The sequence below is a fragment of the Macrotis lagotis genome, chromosome 8, assembly GCF_037893015.1.
Source record: "Macrotis lagotis isolate mMagLag1 chromosome 8, bilby.v1.9.chrom.fasta, whole genome shotgun sequence".
NCBI lineage: Eukaryota > Metazoa > Chordata > Mammalia > Peramelemorphia > Peramelidae > Macrotis > Macrotis lagotis.
In genome coordinates, this window is record NC_133665.1 from 38528643 (window position 1) to 38550096 (window position 21454).

Here is a 21454-nt window from a genome sequence, read left to right on the forward strand (position 1 = left end):
AGCTATTAGGGTTGTATTTATATGTTTATATGGGTTTTTAAAAATATTTTTCAATGATATAAAATCTTGATTAACAAGCGTGATCGATCCAGTTAGATTTTCCCCCCCCAGGCAACTGAGAATTAACTAGAAAATATTTCTTTTTTTTTTAGCCCTTTCAAAAATATTTTAAAATGTATCTATTTAAATACTCTGTTGCTTTAATATAGTATCATGAACATAACTGAATTTTTGTTTGTTGATTAAACACTTAACTCTTTCCATTCACATCCATTGCCACTTTGTCTCAGGCCCTCATCACCTCTCACTTGGGACTATTTTAATAGTCTATTAATTGGTCTTCCACCTTAAAATCTCTTTTCAGTCTGTCCTCCAAACATATAATGAAATAACTTTCCTAAGGCACAGATCTGACAATGTCGTTCTCCTGCTTAAAAATCTTCAAGATTGGGGCAGCTAGATAGTACAGTGGATAGAGCACTGGCCCTGGAGTCAGGAGTACCTGAGTTCAAATCCCACCTCAGACCACTTAATAATTACCGAGCTGTATGGCCTTGGGCAAGCCACTTAACCCCATTTGCCTTGCCAAAAACCTAAAAAAAAAATCTTCAAGATTCAACTCAAATCCCACTTTCTGTAAAATCCCTTTCCTTACTTCACTTCTTCCCAGAGTGACCCCTCTCCCCAAGCAGGTATACTTTTGTTGTATTTTTTTGGGTGCACATTGTTTCCCCTGTTCACATATGAGCTTCTCAAGAGGCTTTACTTTGTTCTGACTTTTCTTTGTATCTCCAGCCTTTCCTTCAGTGTCTGGCACAAAAATGGTTCTTATTGAATGCTCATTAACTGTTCAACTAGTTCTAGGGCAACATACAGAGTGTCTCTAAAGTCAGAGTCATTTGAATCTAGTTAAGTAGTTAAAGTTTAAAACTGAACTATAAGAATTCCTCAGTATAGCATTTAAGGTCTTCCACAATCCATCTCTAATTGACCTTTCCATCCATATCATAAGTTAGTCCCCTTCATACTATTCAAAATGCACTAATTATTCCCTTTCCTTGGGGTGCTAGGCAGTTGCATAAACCATCCTTTTATTCCTGGAATGTATGCTTTCCTCACTTTAACCTTGACTCAATCATGAAGGCTTCCTTGATCTCCTCCACCCAGGATGTTCATGTTCTCTCCCTGCTGAAATTATTGCTGTTTTATTATTTCATATTTTTATATGATCTTAGATTTAGAGCTAGAAAGGGGTCATCTAGTTCAACCACACTCATTTGACAAATAAGGAAACCAAGTCTCAGAGAAGTTAAAGGACTTACCCAAGTTCTCCCAAGTAGTATGTGACAGAGAACCATAATTCAAAACCAATGCTTTTCCACTAAACCATGTAACTCATTTCATTCTCCCAAAAGAATTTAAACCTATTGAAGAAAAATGTTTCATTTTTTTCTTCTATTTCTAGCAAGAAGATTAATCCTTTGACATGGGAGTCTCTTAAATGTTCATTCAATTGAATTACTACTACAACTACTACTACTATTACAAGTACTGCAGAACTACTATTGCTATTACTATTACTACTACTATTACTCTTGCCATTATGAGTACAATTACTAATGTTATTGGCTAACATTTATGCAGTACTTCCTATGTGCCAGATACTATGGTAAATACTTTACAGTTTACCTCATTTAATCCTCCCATCTATCCTGTGAGAAAAGTTTCAATATTATCCCCATTTCACTGCTGAGGAAACTGAGTTGAACTGTTGAATTAAATTGATGATCTTGTAATATTTCAGCATAGATTCTCTGAATTTCATTGTTTATTACAGAATATTGCAGGTACAGGATATTTGTTTCAGTATGTACTGACCTTAGGATATAGCTAAAAGTTGTTGGAAATATTACTCTAAAAAAAGAAATCTCAATATGTGATTTAACAAGTTGATTTTTTCCCTATCTTTTGAAATTAGAACATGGCAGGAGGAAGGCAGGGAATGCTAGTTAATTTAATGTATGGTTAGTTGATCCAAGTAGAAATTTATTAACATGAATAAATAATAAAGTCTCTACTTCTCATTCTCTACTTGCTCCCCCCTCCCATTCCTTTAATAATATTAACTACACCAAGTTTGGGATACTTAGATGACAAGTAGTTAGCATTTTCATGAAGGTTTGAACATAACTTGGTCTTCAACTAGGATTACTCTCAGGGAAAAACTGGAAACTGGGTTATATTTATATTTTAAAACCTAACATTTCAAAAAGAAGATCTAAATAAAGAAATTTAAAAATTTTCTCCATTTTATGAAGGAAGATGTAGCCAATAAGTAAAATATAATTGCAAATCAAAGATGATTTTTTTTTAGTTGACTAAAAGATTGAAGTTGCTTTCTTTTTTTGGAAACAGGCCCACGCACAGTTAGTTCGAGAAGTTGATGTGGAGAAGGTGTCTGCTTTTGAGAATCCATACGTAGATGCTATAAAGAGTTTATGGAATGATCCTGGAATCCAAGAGTGTTATGATAGAAGACGAGAATATCAATTATCTGATTCAACCAAATAGTGAGTATATGCCATGAGGATATCTTGGCTATTTCTCTCTACTTCATTTAGATGTTTGCTGGGATAACATTTCCCTTTGCTGTAGCATGGAACTTCTACTGTTACACATTCCATTCAATTCAAACTTCAAAATCGAATCTGTGAACATAAAATTTTATTCAAATATAGTCTGGGCTACATTATGAAGAAGCTCATTGCAAGGAGAAATTCTTTCATCCATTTAATTTGTATTAATATAATGCCTGGCACACAGTAGGCAACTTATTGATTGATTCCAATAAAACCTGAGGAATAGAAGAATATAATGGCATCCTCCTTTCTTCCCAAATACACATTCCATTATGATGTTGAAATAGCATAATAATAATAATAATAATAATAATAATAATTTTCAGTAGAGATTTGTTGTCTTGTTCATATGCTACAAAACACCTACATGCATTCAAAAACAGCAAACCAAAAACAAACTTGATTATATAGCATCCTGAAAAATATTTCAGACTACCCTATCTCTCACTGTCACAGATAGAAACTACTGCTTTTTTTTTGATGGCAGCATCATGTTGATTGGCAGGTTTTCTTTTGCATGAGCATTGTGTGCAAGTCTAATTATACCTGTATTCCTGAATTATTTTGTGAGCTGTCAAAGAAAATAGTATGCACTGAGAATGATTTGCTTCCTAGAGAGTTCTATTTGTTACCTCTTCTGTGTCTGTTTAGCAGAAAGGGAAGTGAAGACTTGGTAATTATGTCTGGCTAATGTGCCGAATGTAAACAACAGTTCAGTCAGGCCTCAAAATGGATTCCCCCTCCCTAACCCCTAACTTAGCCAGATTTGGGTCTTTGTTAATCATGTAAAGCAATTTTTTTTGAATTTTCATTTGATTTGGGTCTATACAAACAAAGGCACAAGTGGAAAATATTCTGTGGAATCTCAAATTAGTAGTTTTGGTACAAGCTGTGCAGTGTACTCAGAAATATGTCCCTGGATACACATGGTAGAGTTCCCTACTTACATATTTGGTTCTCTTTTAATTTAATTCTTAATATCTATATAGGTCATCTGGTAATCTACAACAGTATCTTTTGACTAAAGTATTTCTTATAATGCAATGTGAAAGCTTGATTTGAAAAATCTTGGAATATGAAATGGAATACTCATAAGAGCTTATCATGTTCTGACCTAGTGTTTAGCCCACATGTCTTTTGTGATGAAAATATTTTATATCCTCCCTAGAATGCCTATGTTGCTCATTTCATTCACTTCATAGCCTTTCTCCATTTTTACCCTGATATTGTCCTCCATTTTCCTTTTCTCCTGACATCTTTGCAATAATTTCGCCTCTACCATTATTTGTTTAAACTTCCATTTCCTCATACTCTTGTTGCCTGTTCCCTTTAGCCTTTCTCTGCTTTCTCATAACTTCATCATGTTCTATTACATTCCCTAATCATGATACTGGACTCATATTCATCATGATTTCTTCTCTACCTCTCACCCCACCACTATCCTCACTTCATATAATCTTGGTCCTACTTGCTGCTCAACCTTCTAACATGACTTTCCACTTTCCACTCTGTTGTGATGGGGCCTGTTATGGGATCCTTTATTCCCTTCTCTTCTAGCCCTCATCTTTTCTCTCCTACCCATTTACCCTTCTTGCTTGTGTTTTGTTTCTTCCCTGTCTTTCTTACTCTCCACTTTGCTTGTTCATCTCTAACCTTCTTCTCCTTTGGAAGTTTTTGTTTCTGGGAATCAGATGACTACACCAAAAATGAGGTAAGTGCTCACTAGGTTTAGGGACTTCTTCCTAAGGAAACTACAGTCATACACTAGAGATTGTATGTTTTAGGGTTGGCACTTTTTAGATGGTTCTCATTGAGAACCTGGTAGCCACCACCACAGTCTACTAGTGGTGGACTCTCAATTATCTCAGGGATGCCCTGGTAGTGTGTCCAAGGAATTGATTGAAAATTATGGGCTCTTGACCCTCCCTGTAAGGAGAGGAAAGGTCTATCAGGTAATAACCTTCTGATACTGTGAAAGCCACCATCTGGAAATCATGCCAATGCAGGATAAAGGAAGATAGCTATAGCATTGCTGGGTATAGTGTGTAGAGAGCCCCAGCTATGGAATCAGGAAAGTCTTGATGCAATTCCAGTTGCTGACACACACTGGCTAGATGCCCACAAACAAATCATTTAACTTCTCAGTGACCCCGGCAATTCCTTAAGACTAAGTCTCTAAAATGATACACATGAATTCTTGCTTTGTATCAATGAAAGGATTTTTTATACCAATGGTTTCCTACATGGATTAAATGACTAGTACAAATCCCAACCTCAAAAAAAAAAAAATGCTACCTGCACTTCCTCTCCTCCCTTCTCCTAGATGTGTCCAGAATTTACCAGTGTAAGTAGTAATTTCTGATAAGGAAATCTCCATCAATAAAGATCAACTATTATGAAATTGTAGCTGCTGGTTGTTTCTTGAGTTCAATAACTGCCCTGTGATGAGTCACGACTCAGACTTGGGAATACAGGTTTTGGAAAGAAGATAGAGATTTATTAAAAGAAGTTACAACACATAAGAAAGGTGATAGAAAAGTTAAGAAGTGTTTAAAGAAAAGGCCACATGGGTTGTTGATTGTATTGGTCAAGCTAGTTGACCAGGATTTTCAAGCAGGAGTCTGGAAGTTCAGAGAGGGAGCACCTTCCTTGATCTGTTTAAATTCTCCCAGAGTCCTTGGGAGGACTGGTTACCTGGGAGTGACCCAATTCCCACATTGGAGATTTTGCTTTGTGGGGAGGGATCTCTTTTGGGTGGTGCTGGTTGTTTCCAGAGTCTGAGCTTCCTGGCCAGCCCACCAGAAGACAATGCAATTCAAATCAGGTTGAAGGTCAGGCCCTTGGGTGTGGCCTAAATTAGATAATAAAGGAAGAAGGAAGATTACCTTAACAAAGCAAACAAAAGATTTACAAAGCTTGTCTCCATCTGAGCTCATCACCCCCTATGCCCACTTTTCTGGGTATTAAAATTAGACTGCTAGGCAGTACTGTAATTAGAATACTATACCTTTAGTGAATTCTTGACTCCCTCAGAAAGATCCATTTCATATCTGGTCTTAACATTTACTAGCTTGTGTGACTCTGAGCACTTAAATCTCAGCCTGCCTCAGTTTCCTTATCTGTAATACAATAATAATAGTAATAATAATGCCTGCTAGTTCAGCTATCTCACAAGTTGTTGTGAGGACCAAATATGATAGGATTAGTAAAGCATTTTACAAACTTTAAATTGCCATGCAAATGCTAACTATATCATTATTATCTTTATCATTTTTTGAAATAATCTCAGAGCACTGACAGAGCATTGACTAGAGAGCACTAAATGACTAAATATCAGCTAGGACTTGAACCCAAGTCTTAGGCCAGCTCTGTCTTCTATACTACATTGCCTTTTCTGGACATTACAGAATTAAATTGGACATAAATTTTTCCTACTGCTGATTCCTGTCCTAGACCTTCTTCCACTATATAAATTCTAATCGTGAGATATTTTATTTCTTCCTTTTCAGTGTTTTCTCAAAAGAGAAAAGTAGAAGGCATATTGTCTTCTCTAGCATACGGCTTGAGTCTGTGGTTTCTTGGATTCTTTCTTATATAGCCATGTTCCATGTGTTTCTGAAATGCTTTCACAGCAGATGCTGGAATAGCTGGCTTGGATAATGAGAACCAGGCTACAGGTCATGTTTCTTACAGATCATTCATTGCAAATACCAAGCAAATGATCATATGAAAATGAGTTTCTTTGCATTAAAAAACTACTATTATGTTTTTTATTCCTTTTATAAAAATGCAATCTTTTTATATATTACTCCTTCCAATTTTACTTTACTTGGGGTTTCTTATATATTTCTTAAAACTAAAAAAAAAAAATTAAAATGTAGTTACTAATTGGGAACTAATTTCATGCAAAGTCCTCCTGCAGTCAGGGTCAATTTCTCTGAAGTATCATTCAGCATCCCTCAGGTTGGCAACCATGTTCAACTAAGTGTAATAGAATCAAATTAGGGTCTAGTCACTGTGACATTCGATTTCTTTATAATTTCTTTATCATCTGAATTAGCCAATAAGATGGCTGGAAAATTAAAGTAGAATGAATTGATTAGTATAAATGTTGAATAAGATAATTAAACTATCATTCTGATTTTTTTTCATCTCAAGAAAGCCAGAGTTAAACCTCTCTTAGCTGGTCATTCCTTGGATCATAAGTACCTCCAGTGAACATAAAATACTCAATTAACACAAAAGGAATATATACATAGACAATTCATTTCTAAAACTATTGACAAGCTATATGATTTCAGAATGATGTATATGACCCTCTTGAAGAATCTGTTTAACTTCCAAGGTTTGGTGGAATTTTAAAAATTAAAGTATAAATCTTTATCTGCTTAGGTCTTTATTATTACCCTGAACATGTACTTGAAAATCATTGTACCCTATTTGTCAAAGTTGTCTGTCAGAGGGCTTTTTGTGTGCATAGGGTTTAAAGAAAAATTTTAATATAGTTTATAATCAGGGGATGAGGGAGGAATCAGTAAGCTTGTAGTTAGGAATTCTAAAGCTGTATCCAAATTTGTTGAAGTCTCAGTTAATCATATTAATATTGGAGATATTAAAGTCTACAGATATTCAAGAAACTTCATTTGACTTATATTTTCAACTTTCTTTCCTGAAAAGCCTTTTCTGGGGTGATTTGTAAGAAGAAAAGTAAACTGACTTGAACTTCTTCTATTCTTGCTTTGATTTTCCACTTTCTAATAATAAAGGTGTGAAATGGTCTAAGAGTAGGTGAAAGAAAATTGACTAATTAAATAAGTGGTGCCATATAAATTGGAGAATAGTATTAACCTTTGGTTGTTCTTGGAAAATACACACACACACACACACACAGACAATTGAAATTCTGGAAAATTTCTTGGAAACTTAGAAACCCTCATTTAGTTTCTCAATATTAGCATGAAGAAAGTCTAAAGATTTTTATTAATAAGAGTTCAAAAGAGGCAGCAGTTGGTTTAAATTTTGTTGGGGTTCATCATCTGCTTTAATATTCTGAAGAATCTTTTCTAATGAGTTCACTGTCTACATCAACAGAAGTAAGTATGTGACATTAGCCAGGAGACACTCATGTCAGGCATCTTGTCGGGAACATTTGTATTTAGAAACCTCATGGTATAGACATTTTTTTCTTTTAGTTTTTTTTGGGGGGCAAGGCAATGGGGTTAAGTGGCTTGCCCAAGGCCACACAGCTGGGTAATTATTCAGTGTCTGAGGTCAGATTTGAACTCAGGTACTCCTGACTCCTAGACCAGTGCTCTATCCACTGCACAACCTAGCTATCCCCTGTAGTCATTTTTTTAATCCCCACTATATAAATAAACACTGTGTTGTTGTTTGCCTTAAGATAACAAATGATCCAGATTCTCTCTTTTTTTTGCTTAAGTACTTAGAATTCTGTATATGATAGAAGTGGCTTGCCCAAGGCCACACAGCTAGGTAATTATTCAGTGTCTGAGGTCAGATTTGAACTCAGGTACTCCTGACTCCTAGACCAGTGCTCTATCCACTGCACAACCTAACTGTCCCCTGTAGTCATTTTTTTAATCCCCACTATATAAATAAACACTGTGTTGTTGTTTGCCTTAAGATAACAAATGATCCAGATTCTCTCTTTTTTTTGCTTAAGTACTTAGAATTCTGTATATGATAGAAGAAAGTCTAGGACAGGAATCAGCAAGTTTCCTGCTGTTCCTTAGCTGCATCTCAGACCCTTGCAAATTCCATATGGTTATGAATCAGCCTATCCTAAACCTATGACAGTAGAGATTGTGGATAGTGAAATACAGTTTCAACATCAAATATAACAAGACATTGTAGCCATGATGAAATTCAAAAACAGTGATTCCAGATGTGAATATACAGTGGATAGTATAGTACACCCTAACTTAGGATCAAATCAAACCATTTGTCATATTCAGATGACATGGAGAAGATTGACTAAACATTTCTCACTTGATTTGAGCCTTATTTGATTTATTTTTACTCTTTCAAAGTTTATCAGGATGCCCTTTTAGCCAAAACACTGAAGTGCCATCATAAAACATACTGATCTCAAGGTCCATTGTATGGGATCATCTTTTGATTAAAGTAACTTTATAATGTAGTTCTTTATAAGATAAGTTAGTAGCTCAGTTAATCTGCAAGCTTTATTAATCACTTAATATGCTCCAGACATTATACTAAGCCCTAGAAATACAAAGAAATATAAAAACATTGTTCTATTCTTCAAGGACCTTACATTCTAATGGAAGAGATGACAAGGGAATTGTACATTATAAGATATATACATTTATAAGCTTCTAAAAGCACTAAGATTTTTGGGGGTACCCTGTATGTATTGTGTAAGGATAGACAGAAGACATTATCATTGCAAGAGACTAGAAAAGGCTTCCTGCAGACAGTGGGATTTGAGTTGACTCTTGGAGGAAATTAAGAGATGAGGAGCAGGAGCATTTTATTTATACTGGATAACCATAGGAAAAAAATAAAGAATCAGGAAATAAGAATTCCACAAATGAGGAAGAGTATGAAGACCTTTTCAGTGGCCTCATTTGTATATACTTTGTGTGGAATAAGGTATAATAAAATTGGAAAGGTGGAAAGGGATTAAGTTGTAAACAACTTTAAATGCCAAAAAAGAGGGTTTTATATTTCATACAGGAGGTGATAAGGAACTCATGGAGTTTATGAGGATAGCAGTCATATGATTAAACCTGAGCTTTAGGAAAATCACTCTGACCACTCAGTGGAGAATGGATTGGAGGAGGGAGAGACTTGAGGTTGGGAGACTAGTTAGATGACTATTTAAATAATCCTGCTAAGAGATGGTGAGGGTCTGTTGCTCATAGCTCTGTGAATGCATATGGACTAGCTTTTGTATAGAAAAATCAAACAGCTTTGTAATTAGAGCTATCCAAAAGTAGAATGAGGCAGTTAAGTAATAAAGTGTATAGAGTGCTGGGCCTGAAATCAGGAAAACATTTCTTCATGAGTCCAGATTGGCCTCAGATTCAAGCTATGTGACCCTGAGCAGGTCACTTCACTCTTTTTACCTCAGTTTCCTCATCTGTAAAATGAGCTAGAGAAGGAAATGGCAAACCACTCTAGCATCTTGCTAAGAAAACCCCAAATGGGGTCATGAAGAGTTGGACATGACTTGAAAAGACTGAACAACAACAGAGTGAATTAGTAATACTTATCTAAACCCAAAATAGCCAGGATTAATATATCTCTCTGTCATTGTATAAAGAAAACACTAACACTATTGCTTTTTTAATTTGGATAAAATTTTGACTATTTTTATCCATTCTTTGACTAGCCATACAAATCATTTTCTAAGAATGATTCTAGATTTGTACTTATAAATCAAAAGTTTCAAATTGTATATTTGTTTTCCATGGAGAATCCAGATGAGTAACAGATGTGGTGTACTTATGTACTTATTTTTTTAAATTTTTTTTAATTTTTGCAAGGTAGTGGGGTTAAGTGACTTGCCCAAGGTCACACAGCTAGGTAATTATTAAGTGTCTGAGTTTAGATTTGAACTCAGGTCCTCCTAACTCCAGAGCTGGTGCTCTAACCACTGCACCACCTAACTGCTCTTGATATAGTGTATTTATTCTTTCATTCTGGTCTAGTTGAAAAAAGTTTTTATCCTTAAATATGCTTTATAATCTTTTACCAGTTACTATAGGAGAACAAAATGGTAAAAATATAAAACAATTTGTTCTTATGTTGTCAGAAAAGAATAATCATAGCTAACTTTGATAGGACCAGATTGAACCTCTTACTTTACTGATGTAGGAAACGCCCCCTACCAGTGTAGGATGGCATCTTCTCAACAACTTCTACTCTTAAATTCCTAAAGTATTAACAAATTAAATGATTTGTCAGTAGTCTCATGGTCACTATTTGTCAGTGGTAGAATTTGAATGAATTGGGTCTTCCCTGTTTCCCAACCCGGCTCTCAATTCACTACCTCATGCTGCCTCTCGACAACTCACCTTGATATATAGCATTTAATGTTTACAAAACACTTCTCTTCATAACATTTGTGAAGTAGAGAATAGAGATATTTTTAAACCCACATTACAACTGATAAAAGTGAGATTGAGCATGTTGCTTATTCAAAATCACATAGCAAGTGCATAAGCTAAGAATTAAACCCAATCTCCTATCTTCAAGACCAGTGCCTCATCCACTATCCTGGCTTCCCTGGGGGAAAAAAGATAATGGGGAAACACTTGGATTTGCTTTCATTCAATTGAATTGCCATATGCTTACAACTTGGCAGTAGGCTTGTGCCTCCATTCTTGGAGCATTATACTGTAAGGAGACAGCACACTGTGGCCAGCAAATTAATGCATGATTCTAATGCAGAGGTGACAGTTGCCAGAGGTCTTCTAGGGAGAATATTCTTGGCAGATTTTTTTGGTATGTGTCTGTGTTTTTTTGAACAGTCATATCATCTCCTATTTCCAATCATGACTTTTAAAGTGGTTTCAGTATAATCAGCAAATTATTTAATGATGACAGTTATTTCTTATCAGTATAACTACTTCTTTATTTTCTGAATCTGGCACTTGCAAATACTTGTTGAAACTATTTTCTCCTGATGCTTCTCTTTGAAATATATATTTGGAGTTGGTAGAGATTGAGAATAGACAAAATAAAAGAAATTGGGGGAGATCCAGAGTACTCTCACGAGTAAATTCTGTTGTATAATTTTTATAACTCTCTAATTTTTTAAATTATAGTATTTCATTAGATATTTTTTAAAGAAAGTAGTCAATGAACTTCCCGTTTTTGCCCATTAGTCTTCCCTTTTTTTTTCCAGGAATGCTCACCCTTTGAGTCTCCTCCTATCCTGTCTTTCCTTTAAATTTATTAATGGTATAATGGGAAAAAACCCTGAAAAGGAGAAGTCAAAATACTTGGGTTTGAGTCTGAGTAAAACATAAAGCTTCTGGTGCATTTAGGTGGCACAGTGAATAGAGTAATGGCCCTGGAGTCAAGAGGACCTGAGTTCAAATTTGGCCTCAGACACTTAATAATTGCCTAGCTATGTGACCTTGGGCAAGTCACTCATATGTCACTAAAGTCATTTAAAAGTCACTGAAGTTGAATCTGACTTCTACACTTGCCACTTATTAGCCACTTGGGCAATTCACGTAAACCTGATTGCCTCACATCCAGGGCCATCTCCAGTCATCCTGATTTATAACTGGTCATTGGACCTATTGGAGGATAAAGTGAGGCTGGTGACTTAGCATAGGATCCCCCTCATTCTAATTCAGTGCATTTATTTGTCATGGCATTACCTCCATGATGTTGTGCTTACCTTCAAAAATGAAGGACAAATATTATATGGGAATACTAAGAAAGACCAAAAAAAAAATCTTACTTTCAAGGAACACATATGTGGGGAGACAATATGCAAATCAGTATATATAAACAAGGTATATACAATTAATTTTAAGATAATCAACAGAGGGAAGGCATTAGAATTTAGGGGAATCATAGTAGTCTTTTTTGTGGAAAGTGGAGTTTTAGCTGAGACTTCATGGAAACTGGGAATCTAGGAAGTTGAAATAAGGAGGTAGAGAATTCCAGGCTTGGGGAATGTATGAGGTATATTGTGTGAGAAAAAGCCTCATGTCACAGGATCACAAGTAAACATTTGGGGATGACTAGGGTGTAGCAAAAATGGAAAAGTAAGAAGAGGCCAGATTTTTGATGGACTTAGAATGTCAAATGGAGGATTTCATACTTGATCCTAAAGATGAGAGCCACTGGAGTTTAATAAGTAGAGGAGTGACATGGTCAAATTTGAGCATTAAAAATATTGATTTTGACTGTAGTGGGGAAAAACTTGAGTCAGGGAGAGCAATAAAAACACTATTAGAATAGCAGGAATGGATGATGGCCAATACCAGGTTTGTGTCAGTGTCAGCAGAGGGAAGAGAGTTCAAGAGATGTTAGGAAGGTAGGATCAATAGAACTTTGCAGTAGAAGAGATTGCATTTGGGGATGGTGAGAGAGAGTGAGGATGCCTGAGAGAGAGCATAGATGCCTGAGCAGAGAGTGATGCCTTCACTAGAAGAGGAGAGTCTATGTTAGGAAAGTTAATGAGTTTAATTTTAATATGTTAAGATTGAGATTTTTATGGAACATCCAGTCTGACATGTCTCAATAGGCAAATGGAGATACAAATCTAAAAATCAGCAGAGAGGTTAGAGCTGGATAGGAGATTTGAGAATAATTAACATAAAGATGATAATTTAATCCATAGTAATTGATCAGATCTATTATAGGAGAGAGAAGAAGCATTTACATAAAATCTACTGTCTCACACACTTTATGCTAAACAGTTTTTTTGCAAATATCTTATTTGAACTTTCCAAAGAATATGCGATATAGATGCCATTATTATCCCCACTTATATTTGGGAAACTTAGGCAAACAAGTTAAACAACTTTTTTAAGGTCACATAGGCAATATCTAAGACAAAATTTGAATTTAGGTCTTGACTCTGGGCTTAGTACTTTATCCTCTGCCTTTGGCAAGAAGGAAAAGAGAAGAGGTCCAAAGATTGAATCCTGTTAGTGGGCATGATCAAAATAAAAATCCAGGAAAGGTAATGAAGGAGTGATTAGACAGGTAGGGTAAAGGTTATCAGGTGAAACAGGGTAAAAGCAGTGTCACAAAAAAACTATAGAGAAGACAGTATCAAGAAGAAGTTGATCAGGAGTATAAAAGCCTACAGAGAAGTCAAGGATGAAGATTTTTAAAAGGTCTTTAGATTTGCCAATTAAGAGATTATTAATAATTTTGGATAAAGCAGTTCCATTTGAATGATAATTTGGAAGCCAAACTTAAATCGTGAAGAGAGTGAAAGGAAAGGAAATGGAGGCAGCTAATATAGACTTTCTCAAGGCTTCTCAAACAGTTTAACAGAAAAAAGGAAGAGAGATCTAGGATGATAGTAGAGATGGATAGAGCAAGTGTAGGTTTTTTTTTAAAGGATGGAGGGGATATGGGTATGGTCAGCCCGTAGATGAGGAAAGATTTAAGAGAAGTAAGAGTAATTATGGTAGAGGGGGAAATTTGCTGGAGAAAATGGGATAGAATGACATCCTTTTGCATGAAGAGAGATTAACCTTGATAAAGAGTAGGGTTACTTCTTCATATGAGATGATTCTGGAGCAGGAGATGATAGCAGAAAGAATCTTGATGATAAGGGATTAGATGGAAGGTAGAAGAGGGACCTCTTAGAAAATGTCCTACATTTTTTTCAGTGAAGTATAATGGAAGCTTTTTCAATGAGAGGGTGAGAAGTGAGCCATGGGAGGTGTGAGGGGGGATAATAAAAAGGTTTGGAACCTACAATATCTGACTTTTCATTGTGTGCTTGGTAGGATCTTCCACAGGGTCTGCTACATGGTGGGTCTTCAATAAATAAATATGTAGGGTCCCCCCCCCCCAACTTTTAAAATACCCAATGAAATTGTTATGACAGTGATTGAGCCTAGAGTCAGGAAGACCTGACTTTTCTAACCTCAAACACCTACTAGCTGATCCTTGGGCAAGTCATTTAACCCTGCTTACTTCAGGATTCTTCATCTGTAAAATGAGCTGGTGAAGAAAATGGCAAACTATTCCAATATCTTTGCTAAAAAAATTCTAAATGGGATCACAAAAATTTGGACATGATTGAAATGACTAAATAACAATAGTGTCTATGAATATACTGAGCACCCATAATACAGGATGTGGAGCAAAATTCAGAGAATTCTTATTTGATTACAACTCTGAGTGGTAAAATATTTGCTTATATGAGTATTCTCATTTTTATGTACTCTTTCTATTAGATGTTAAGTCTCGATCAGTAGCTATTCTCTACAATTTTATTTAGTTCCTTAAAATTGAAAAGACAAGTTCCTTAGACAACTGTTCATTTTTAAAATTTGAACTAAGTTGGCTGGCCTCTGCCCTGAACCCTTGGTCTCTATGACACAGCATCCATCTGGTTCTCTTGTCTCTCTTCCTCCTTGCTGTGTGTCTTAATTGCTGATTTCATTTCCTTTTTGAACTCCCTAACCATAGGACAGCCTTAAACTATGCTCTCTTTATAGTCACTCTATAGGGAGTGGTACTTTTGATCCATTCAATTGTCCAGCTTCGATTTACATCTCCAGTTTTGACTTTGCACTTGTTCAATATGCTTAGACTCACTCAAATATATATATTTTTTTGCCTCAAAGGCTTACATTCTACTGGAAGGAAATAAAGCATGTAAGCAAATATATAAAAAAGTAGGTAAAAAGTAATTGGATGTGATATTAACAATTGAAGATAATTTTCTAAAGGATCTCATTTAGGAGGTGATACTTGAGTTGAACTTTAAAGACCATTAGGAATTGTTTGTGGTTGTTTTGTTCATTGTTTTCTTCTGTGTCTGACCCATTGTGACCCCATTTGGTGTTTTCTTGGCAAAAACTATTGGATTGGTTTGTTATTTCCTAATCCAGTTCATTTTTCAGATGAAGAAATGAGACAGAGTTAAATGTCTTGCCAGAGTCACATAACTAGTGTCTAAGGTCACATTCGAATTCAGGAAGATAAGTCTGCCTGACTAAGCACAGCACTTTTTCCACTGAACCCCATTAGGGATTCTAAGAGAAAGAAATGAGGAAGTTCATTTCAGGCCTAGGGAAAACAACCTGTATAATTTTTCTTTTAATTTTTTTACAATAAAAATCAAAAACAAATTTTGTGGATAGGTACTCTTCTTGGAGTCAGTTTTAGAGTCACAATTTACTAAGTCACAATTAATTGAATCTTTGTCAACACACAGCTCCTAATTTATGACATTCATAAGATATAGATGTGATCATATCACTCCTTGTTCAAAAACCTCTGGTGCCTTCCTATTACATTCACTGCTTACCATTTAAAGCTCTTTGTAATCATACTCTAACCTGCCCTTCTAGCTTTTGAACCCATTACTACAGTGGCCCAGTTACTGTTACAGCACTCATACATGTTCTTTCTTCATACCTTTATACAGGATTTCCTCATTCTTAGAGTGCTTTCCCTCCTTACCTTGGCAGTCTAGAATCCTACCTTCAGGTACCACCTTCTGCCTAAGACCTTTTCTCATCCCTCAGCTATGTATACCTACTCTGCTCCCATTTATCATGTATTTATTTTGCATTTATGTGTATCTGTTATTTCCTCATATAACATTTCCTCATAATAAAAGCATATTGATTAATTAAATAACCAAATTTGATCCTCACAACAGACCTGAAAGGTAGATTCTACTATTTTCCCATTTTATATTTGAGAAAGTTGACGTAAAGGACTAGCCCAAGGTCTTAGTCATTTTTGAAATCAGGTCTTCCTGACTTAAGATTCAACGCTATTCACTGTACCTCCTAGCTACATAAGCAAAAGAATTATAGCCTATTACATCCTCTTTTTTACCTCCCACTTTTTATATTTAAAACAATATTTTTTAATAAGTGAAAAATATTTATTATGAAAGTTAAATTCTACCATCACTGGGTTATTTAGTATTAATGGAAAGAATTGAAAAATTGTTTCGGTTCCACAAAATGTATTTTCTCCTTATATGAGATAAACATATTCGTATTGATTTTCCTTTTTTTGACTAACCTGCTAGATAAAAGCAAGTACTATGTTGCCTCTCAGCAAACAGGGATCAATCACATCAAACAAGAATGAAGGATTTGGAAACCATCAACAAACAGGCTTAGATATGTAAGGCATGAGGCAGGCAGGGGACAGACCTCTTTATACATACCTCTTCCTTTTCTAGTGGCTGTTTTATTCCACTGAATGACTTGCCTACAAAATATGTAAATAGATTTTTGAAACAGTTATCTTCCCGCGTTTCCAATTGACCCCTTTTGGTCCCTCAGTCAGTTTATGTAAAGATAGTTTCTCAAAAATCACTGCATTTCTGCTCTCTCTCCTTGGCTTCCCTGCTTTTGATAATGACTCCTAAAGCCTCATAGAGTGATCTAGCTTTTTAATTCCCTTAAGGATATTCCTACCACAATGAGGCCTCCTCTTAATTTTTTTTAATGTGAAACAAACCTAGTTTCTGTAACCTTCTTTTCAGTAATGAAGGTGTGAAAAGCTTGACAGAATCCTTAACTATCTCATATCTTCATCTTTATACTATTCTAGTGATGTTAATATAAAAGTGGATGCTATATTGGAGGTAATACCCCTCCAGGAGGTCCAGGTGCTACAGAATTTCTCCATATGTTGGATTATGTTCTTTCTGTGGCCTCAGAATCTGTTCTATTTATCTTTTTTATGATGAGTAAGTTTTTTATCTAATGTTATTAAAGATTTCTTTTTCCTCATGCCACCTACAGATGCTTTTCCCTTTTTGGTTTCATGACTGAAGTTTATATGCCTAATTTCTTAAATAGATTTTTTAAAATCCCAGCTGTAATACAATGTATTTTACTTACCAATATTAGTCTTACATTTCTATTTCTTTCGCTCTTTAAAAAAATTTCTTTTAAGAAATCTAGGTTTTTTCTTGTTTATCTTTCTAACCTACCAATTCTGAATCGGATACAGCCTTTGTGGTTTAAACTGTCAAGTTCTATAATATCAGGACAAACAGACTTTAAGAAAGTCTTTGTTTCCAAAGCATTTGGAATTTTAGTAGATTCTCAATAAAGCCCCATTATTGCTTCTCTGTTTCCAGTCTTTTTCAGTCATGTTCAACTCTGCTTGACCCCATTTGAGGTTTTCTTGGCAGAAATACTGCCAAGATTCACAATCAGTCAATAAATAGTTATTAATCACTTATTTTGTAAGGACAGTTAGGTGTTCCAGTGGATAGAGCTTTAGGACTGAAGTCAGAAAGATTTGAGTTGAAGACTGGAGTGGTTTGCCTTTTCCTTCTTCAGTTCATTTTACAAATGAGGAAATTGAGACAAATCTGGTTAAGTCACTTGACCAGGGTCAATAAGTATGGTGCCCGAAGCCCAATTTGAATACAGGAAGTTGAGTATTTCTGACTGCCAACCCAGTACTCTATCCACTGCACTACTTTAGTTACCTCTGTTGCTCAGAAAAATAAAAGTAAATTTGAAAATCTATGGACTGATTATATTGGACCTCCTAAGTTTATTCCTTTTCACTGGGAAAATACTAAGGTGATATTTTCTCCTTTTAAAGATATCATTCAGAAATTGATTTGCAGATTAGAATTCTTCTGCATCATTTTCTGTAGTAACAGAGAGAATTTGACTCTGTTCCCTGAAAAATACTGGTTAATATGTTCATGTGAACTAGATTCAAAGAAAATCAGGAAACAACCTACATGAAACTTGATAACAGGACTTCTCTTTTCAGTTTACTTTTCCACCTATTAGATATCATTGTAGATGAAATGTTCTAGTTACTAAAGCCCAAGTAATACCCCCTTTTCACACCAGCTATGTACCTTTGGGGCAGAGCTAGGTGGCACCATAGTGCATAAAGTACTGGACGTGGAGTCTGGAAGAATTCCTGAATTCAAATTTGACCCTAGATAAGTACTTATTAGCTGTGTGACCCTGGGCAACTCACTTAACCTTGTTTGCCTCAGTTTTCTCATCTGTAAAATGAACATGAGAAGGAAATGAAAAAGTACTCCCATAATCTTTGCCAAGAAAACCCCAATGGGGTCACAAAAAAATCAGACACAAGAGAAAACAGAATATCAACAAAGTATAACTTTGAGCAAAGCACTTTAAAATGGCAATAATGCCTCTAGTACAGAATCATTGTGAGGATTAATTAAAATTATCTGTATCAAAGTACTTAGCACACTCAAAAGCATCATATAATGTTATTACTATTATTATGTTTTCTTTTGGAATCAGTAAAATCGTTTTCTTCAACTTTAGTGGATATGGTTTGCAATGCTGTAGATCACAATCAGTCAATAAATATTTATTAATCATTTACTTTGTAAGGACAGTTAGGTGGTCCAGTGAGTGGATAGGGCTTTGGGACTGAAGTCAGTAAGACTTGAGTCCAAATCCAAATCCAGTCACTTATTAATTCTCTGGCCTGGGCAAATCATGTAATCTCTATTTGTCTCAGTTTCCTCATATATGAAAAGGGGACAATAACACTCCTATGGATCAAGTGAAATGATAATTATTAAGTGCTAAGCACATAGTATATGCTGTATAAATATTAATAGTTTTCATCATCATCATTGTATGACAGGCATTGAAGTAAGCAAATCTATCCATACCTTCTCATCTTGAGTCAGTGTTGCTCATGTCTTCCCATAAGTCCTTTACTTTGCATCTACTTCATATGCTAGTGACCTTCCTCTGACTCTGTTGTAAGGATATTAATGGACAACACAGGGTGTCTTTTGTTTACATCTGTTACATGATGAACTTGGCCATCCGTCTCTCTGACTCTACCCTGTTATTATATAACATTTACATAATTTTTCTTGATAGTATTTTAGTACTTACTCTCACAGTCAAGGCAAAACAACAGCATGAAAGACCATTGCATAAAGACAGGTAGATAACAGGTCTACATTGCCGTTTTACACTGTTGTTTACACAGATTGTTACTTAACACTGTGAAAAGGGAGATCTATGAATTCTAATTCTAACATGCCATTCTAGAATCATAAAATCTTTAAATTGGAAAGGCCTCAGAGGTTGTCTCATCCTATCCTTTAACAATAAACAACTATCATACTTCCTTCAACTTTTTAAAAATAAAGAATTGTGACTTTTTAAAGCAGTATTGGGTGATATTTTATGCTGAAGAGATTTTTTTTTTTACTAAGTTTCAAGGCTTCTTTATTCTGACATTGATCATAAGGATAACAGTTATCTTAGTAATATAAGTCTCACATATACTAAGTTAGCCATCATTTCCTGACTTCAAGAGAGAGCTTCTGCCAGCCATTTGTTACACATACATCGCCTTGGTAATGTACCTTGTGCCTGTCACCATAGCAACCCCCTGAGAATGACCTCAGCAGCCACAGGAATCATTTTTACAAAACAAATTATAGCTATAATTAACTTTGTGAATTTACTCTATGATATAAATTTGTTCAAACCTGTGTGATTTTTTTAAAGGTTAAATGAATGGAATAATCTATGCTATCTTTCTTCCTTCTCCCCCATGACAGCCTGTCTTTATTTTGTTCATTGCTTACAAAACAATGAACAAGTACAATAAGGTTAAGAGATTGTAACTCCTGTACATTTCATCTGAATATGACAAATGAAACAGATACACTTGCTCTTTCTTGTATCTCCAGTGGAGTAGGATCTGTTGTGTACATGAGCTGCAAACAATTTATTGTTGGGAATTTGGATTTGGATTTGTCCCTAAATGAAATGAGAGCATAATTTTGCTATGAATTGTCATTAAAAGACAAGTCAGTTCTTTTTGAAAACTTGAATAAATGATGTAAGTAAAATAGAAAAAAAAGAACATGAACTATATACATTTTATCTCTCTCCTAGAGAGACAGTAATAAAGTTCATTCTACACATAGGAGTTCTCTGTTTCTCTAAAAAAAAGTACAAAGATGGAGTGAAGAAAGTTCAATGGAGAGGTTCTTGCTTATGAAGAACTGTTAATGCTTACCCTACTGTGACAAGTCAATCAGCTAACTTTTAAGTACTTGCCTCACAGGGCATTTAGGTGACACAGGAGTTAGCGTGCTTAGTTAAAAGATGCCTCAGACATTTACTAGCTTTGTGAGCCTAGGCAAGCTACTTAACCCTGTTTGTCTCAGTTTTCTCATCTTTAAAATGACATGGAGAGGAGAAATAAGAAACCGCTTAAGCATCTTTGTCAAGAAAACCCCAAATGGGTTCACAGAATCAACAACAAACAAATATACTAGAGCACTGTGTTAAGCACTAATGGACACATTGTAAAATAGGAAAATTTCAACTTGTATTAAGCTTGGGAAAGAATCAGCTCTTGGTTATCTGTTGATATTATTATTCAGTTTGTGAATTACCAAAAAACCAAATTGTAATCCTAAATAAACTATAATATCCTTGAATGAATTTTTAAAAAAGACATTAAGTGCTTACTATGTACTTTGAACTATGTTAGGTGTTGAAAATGGAAATACTAATGTGAGACTGTCCTCTCAGAAGCTAACATTTTAATGGTAGAAAGCAATATATATGGTAAAATGGTAGGCAGAACAAAACTCCTTTCTCTTTGATCACAGGAATTATGAGAGAAGCTGATCGTGGATGGATTGTCATTCCCCTTAGAGTGACAATAGTTTTTTTTTTAATATAAAGTCATAACATCCTTCAAAGAATCTCTGACTCAAATATTTAGATGATCAGCAATTTTGTCAGTAGAGGGAACTCTTGATATAAGAACTATTTCACCAAGATAAATGCTCATCTATAACTAAGTTGATTAGTTCTAGGGAATCAAATGGGTTTGCCCAGATTCACATGACTAATAAATGTCAGAGATTTGACAAATAGCTTTCACACTACAAGGTCACATTGTCTAAACTAAATCACTGTACTGCTATATGAATTTAATAACCTCTATAAGAATTAAATATACAGTTGGTAATATAGCCAAGATACTAAATCTTTAATGAAGTAAATGTAAATTAATTAACAAATGATAAAAATTAAATATATTTTATTTTGGTTTAGTATTTTAGTGCCTTGTTTAAGCCTTTGGAAAGTATT

General features: G+C 35.1%; 1 protein-coding gene and 1 long non-coding RNA gene across 2 annotated transcripts in view; one reads left to right on the top strand and one right to left on the bottom strand.

Annotated features, from left to right (window-relative positions):
- LOC141496428 (guanine nucleotide-binding protein G(q) subunit alpha-like) overlaps positions 1 to 21454 on the top strand; it is a 192325-nt gene that overhangs the window by 67579 nt on the left and 103292 nt on the right. Inside the window, exon 2 of the mRNA XM_074198972.1 lies at positions 2386 to 2570. Within this exon, the coding sequence (XP_074055073.1) occupies positions 2386 to 2570 (185 nt within the window). The remainder of the gene's footprint in view (positions 1 to 2385; positions 2571 to 21454) is intronic.
- LOC141495409 (uncharacterized) lies at positions 5497 to 19506 on the bottom strand. Its single transcript, XR_012470768.1, has 3 exons — positions 19226 to 19506; positions 18994 to 19081; positions 5497 to 5758 (listed from the first exon to the last, which is right to left on the bottom strand). It is a non-coding gene; the product is annotated as an uncharacterized LOC141495409 (long non-coding RNA).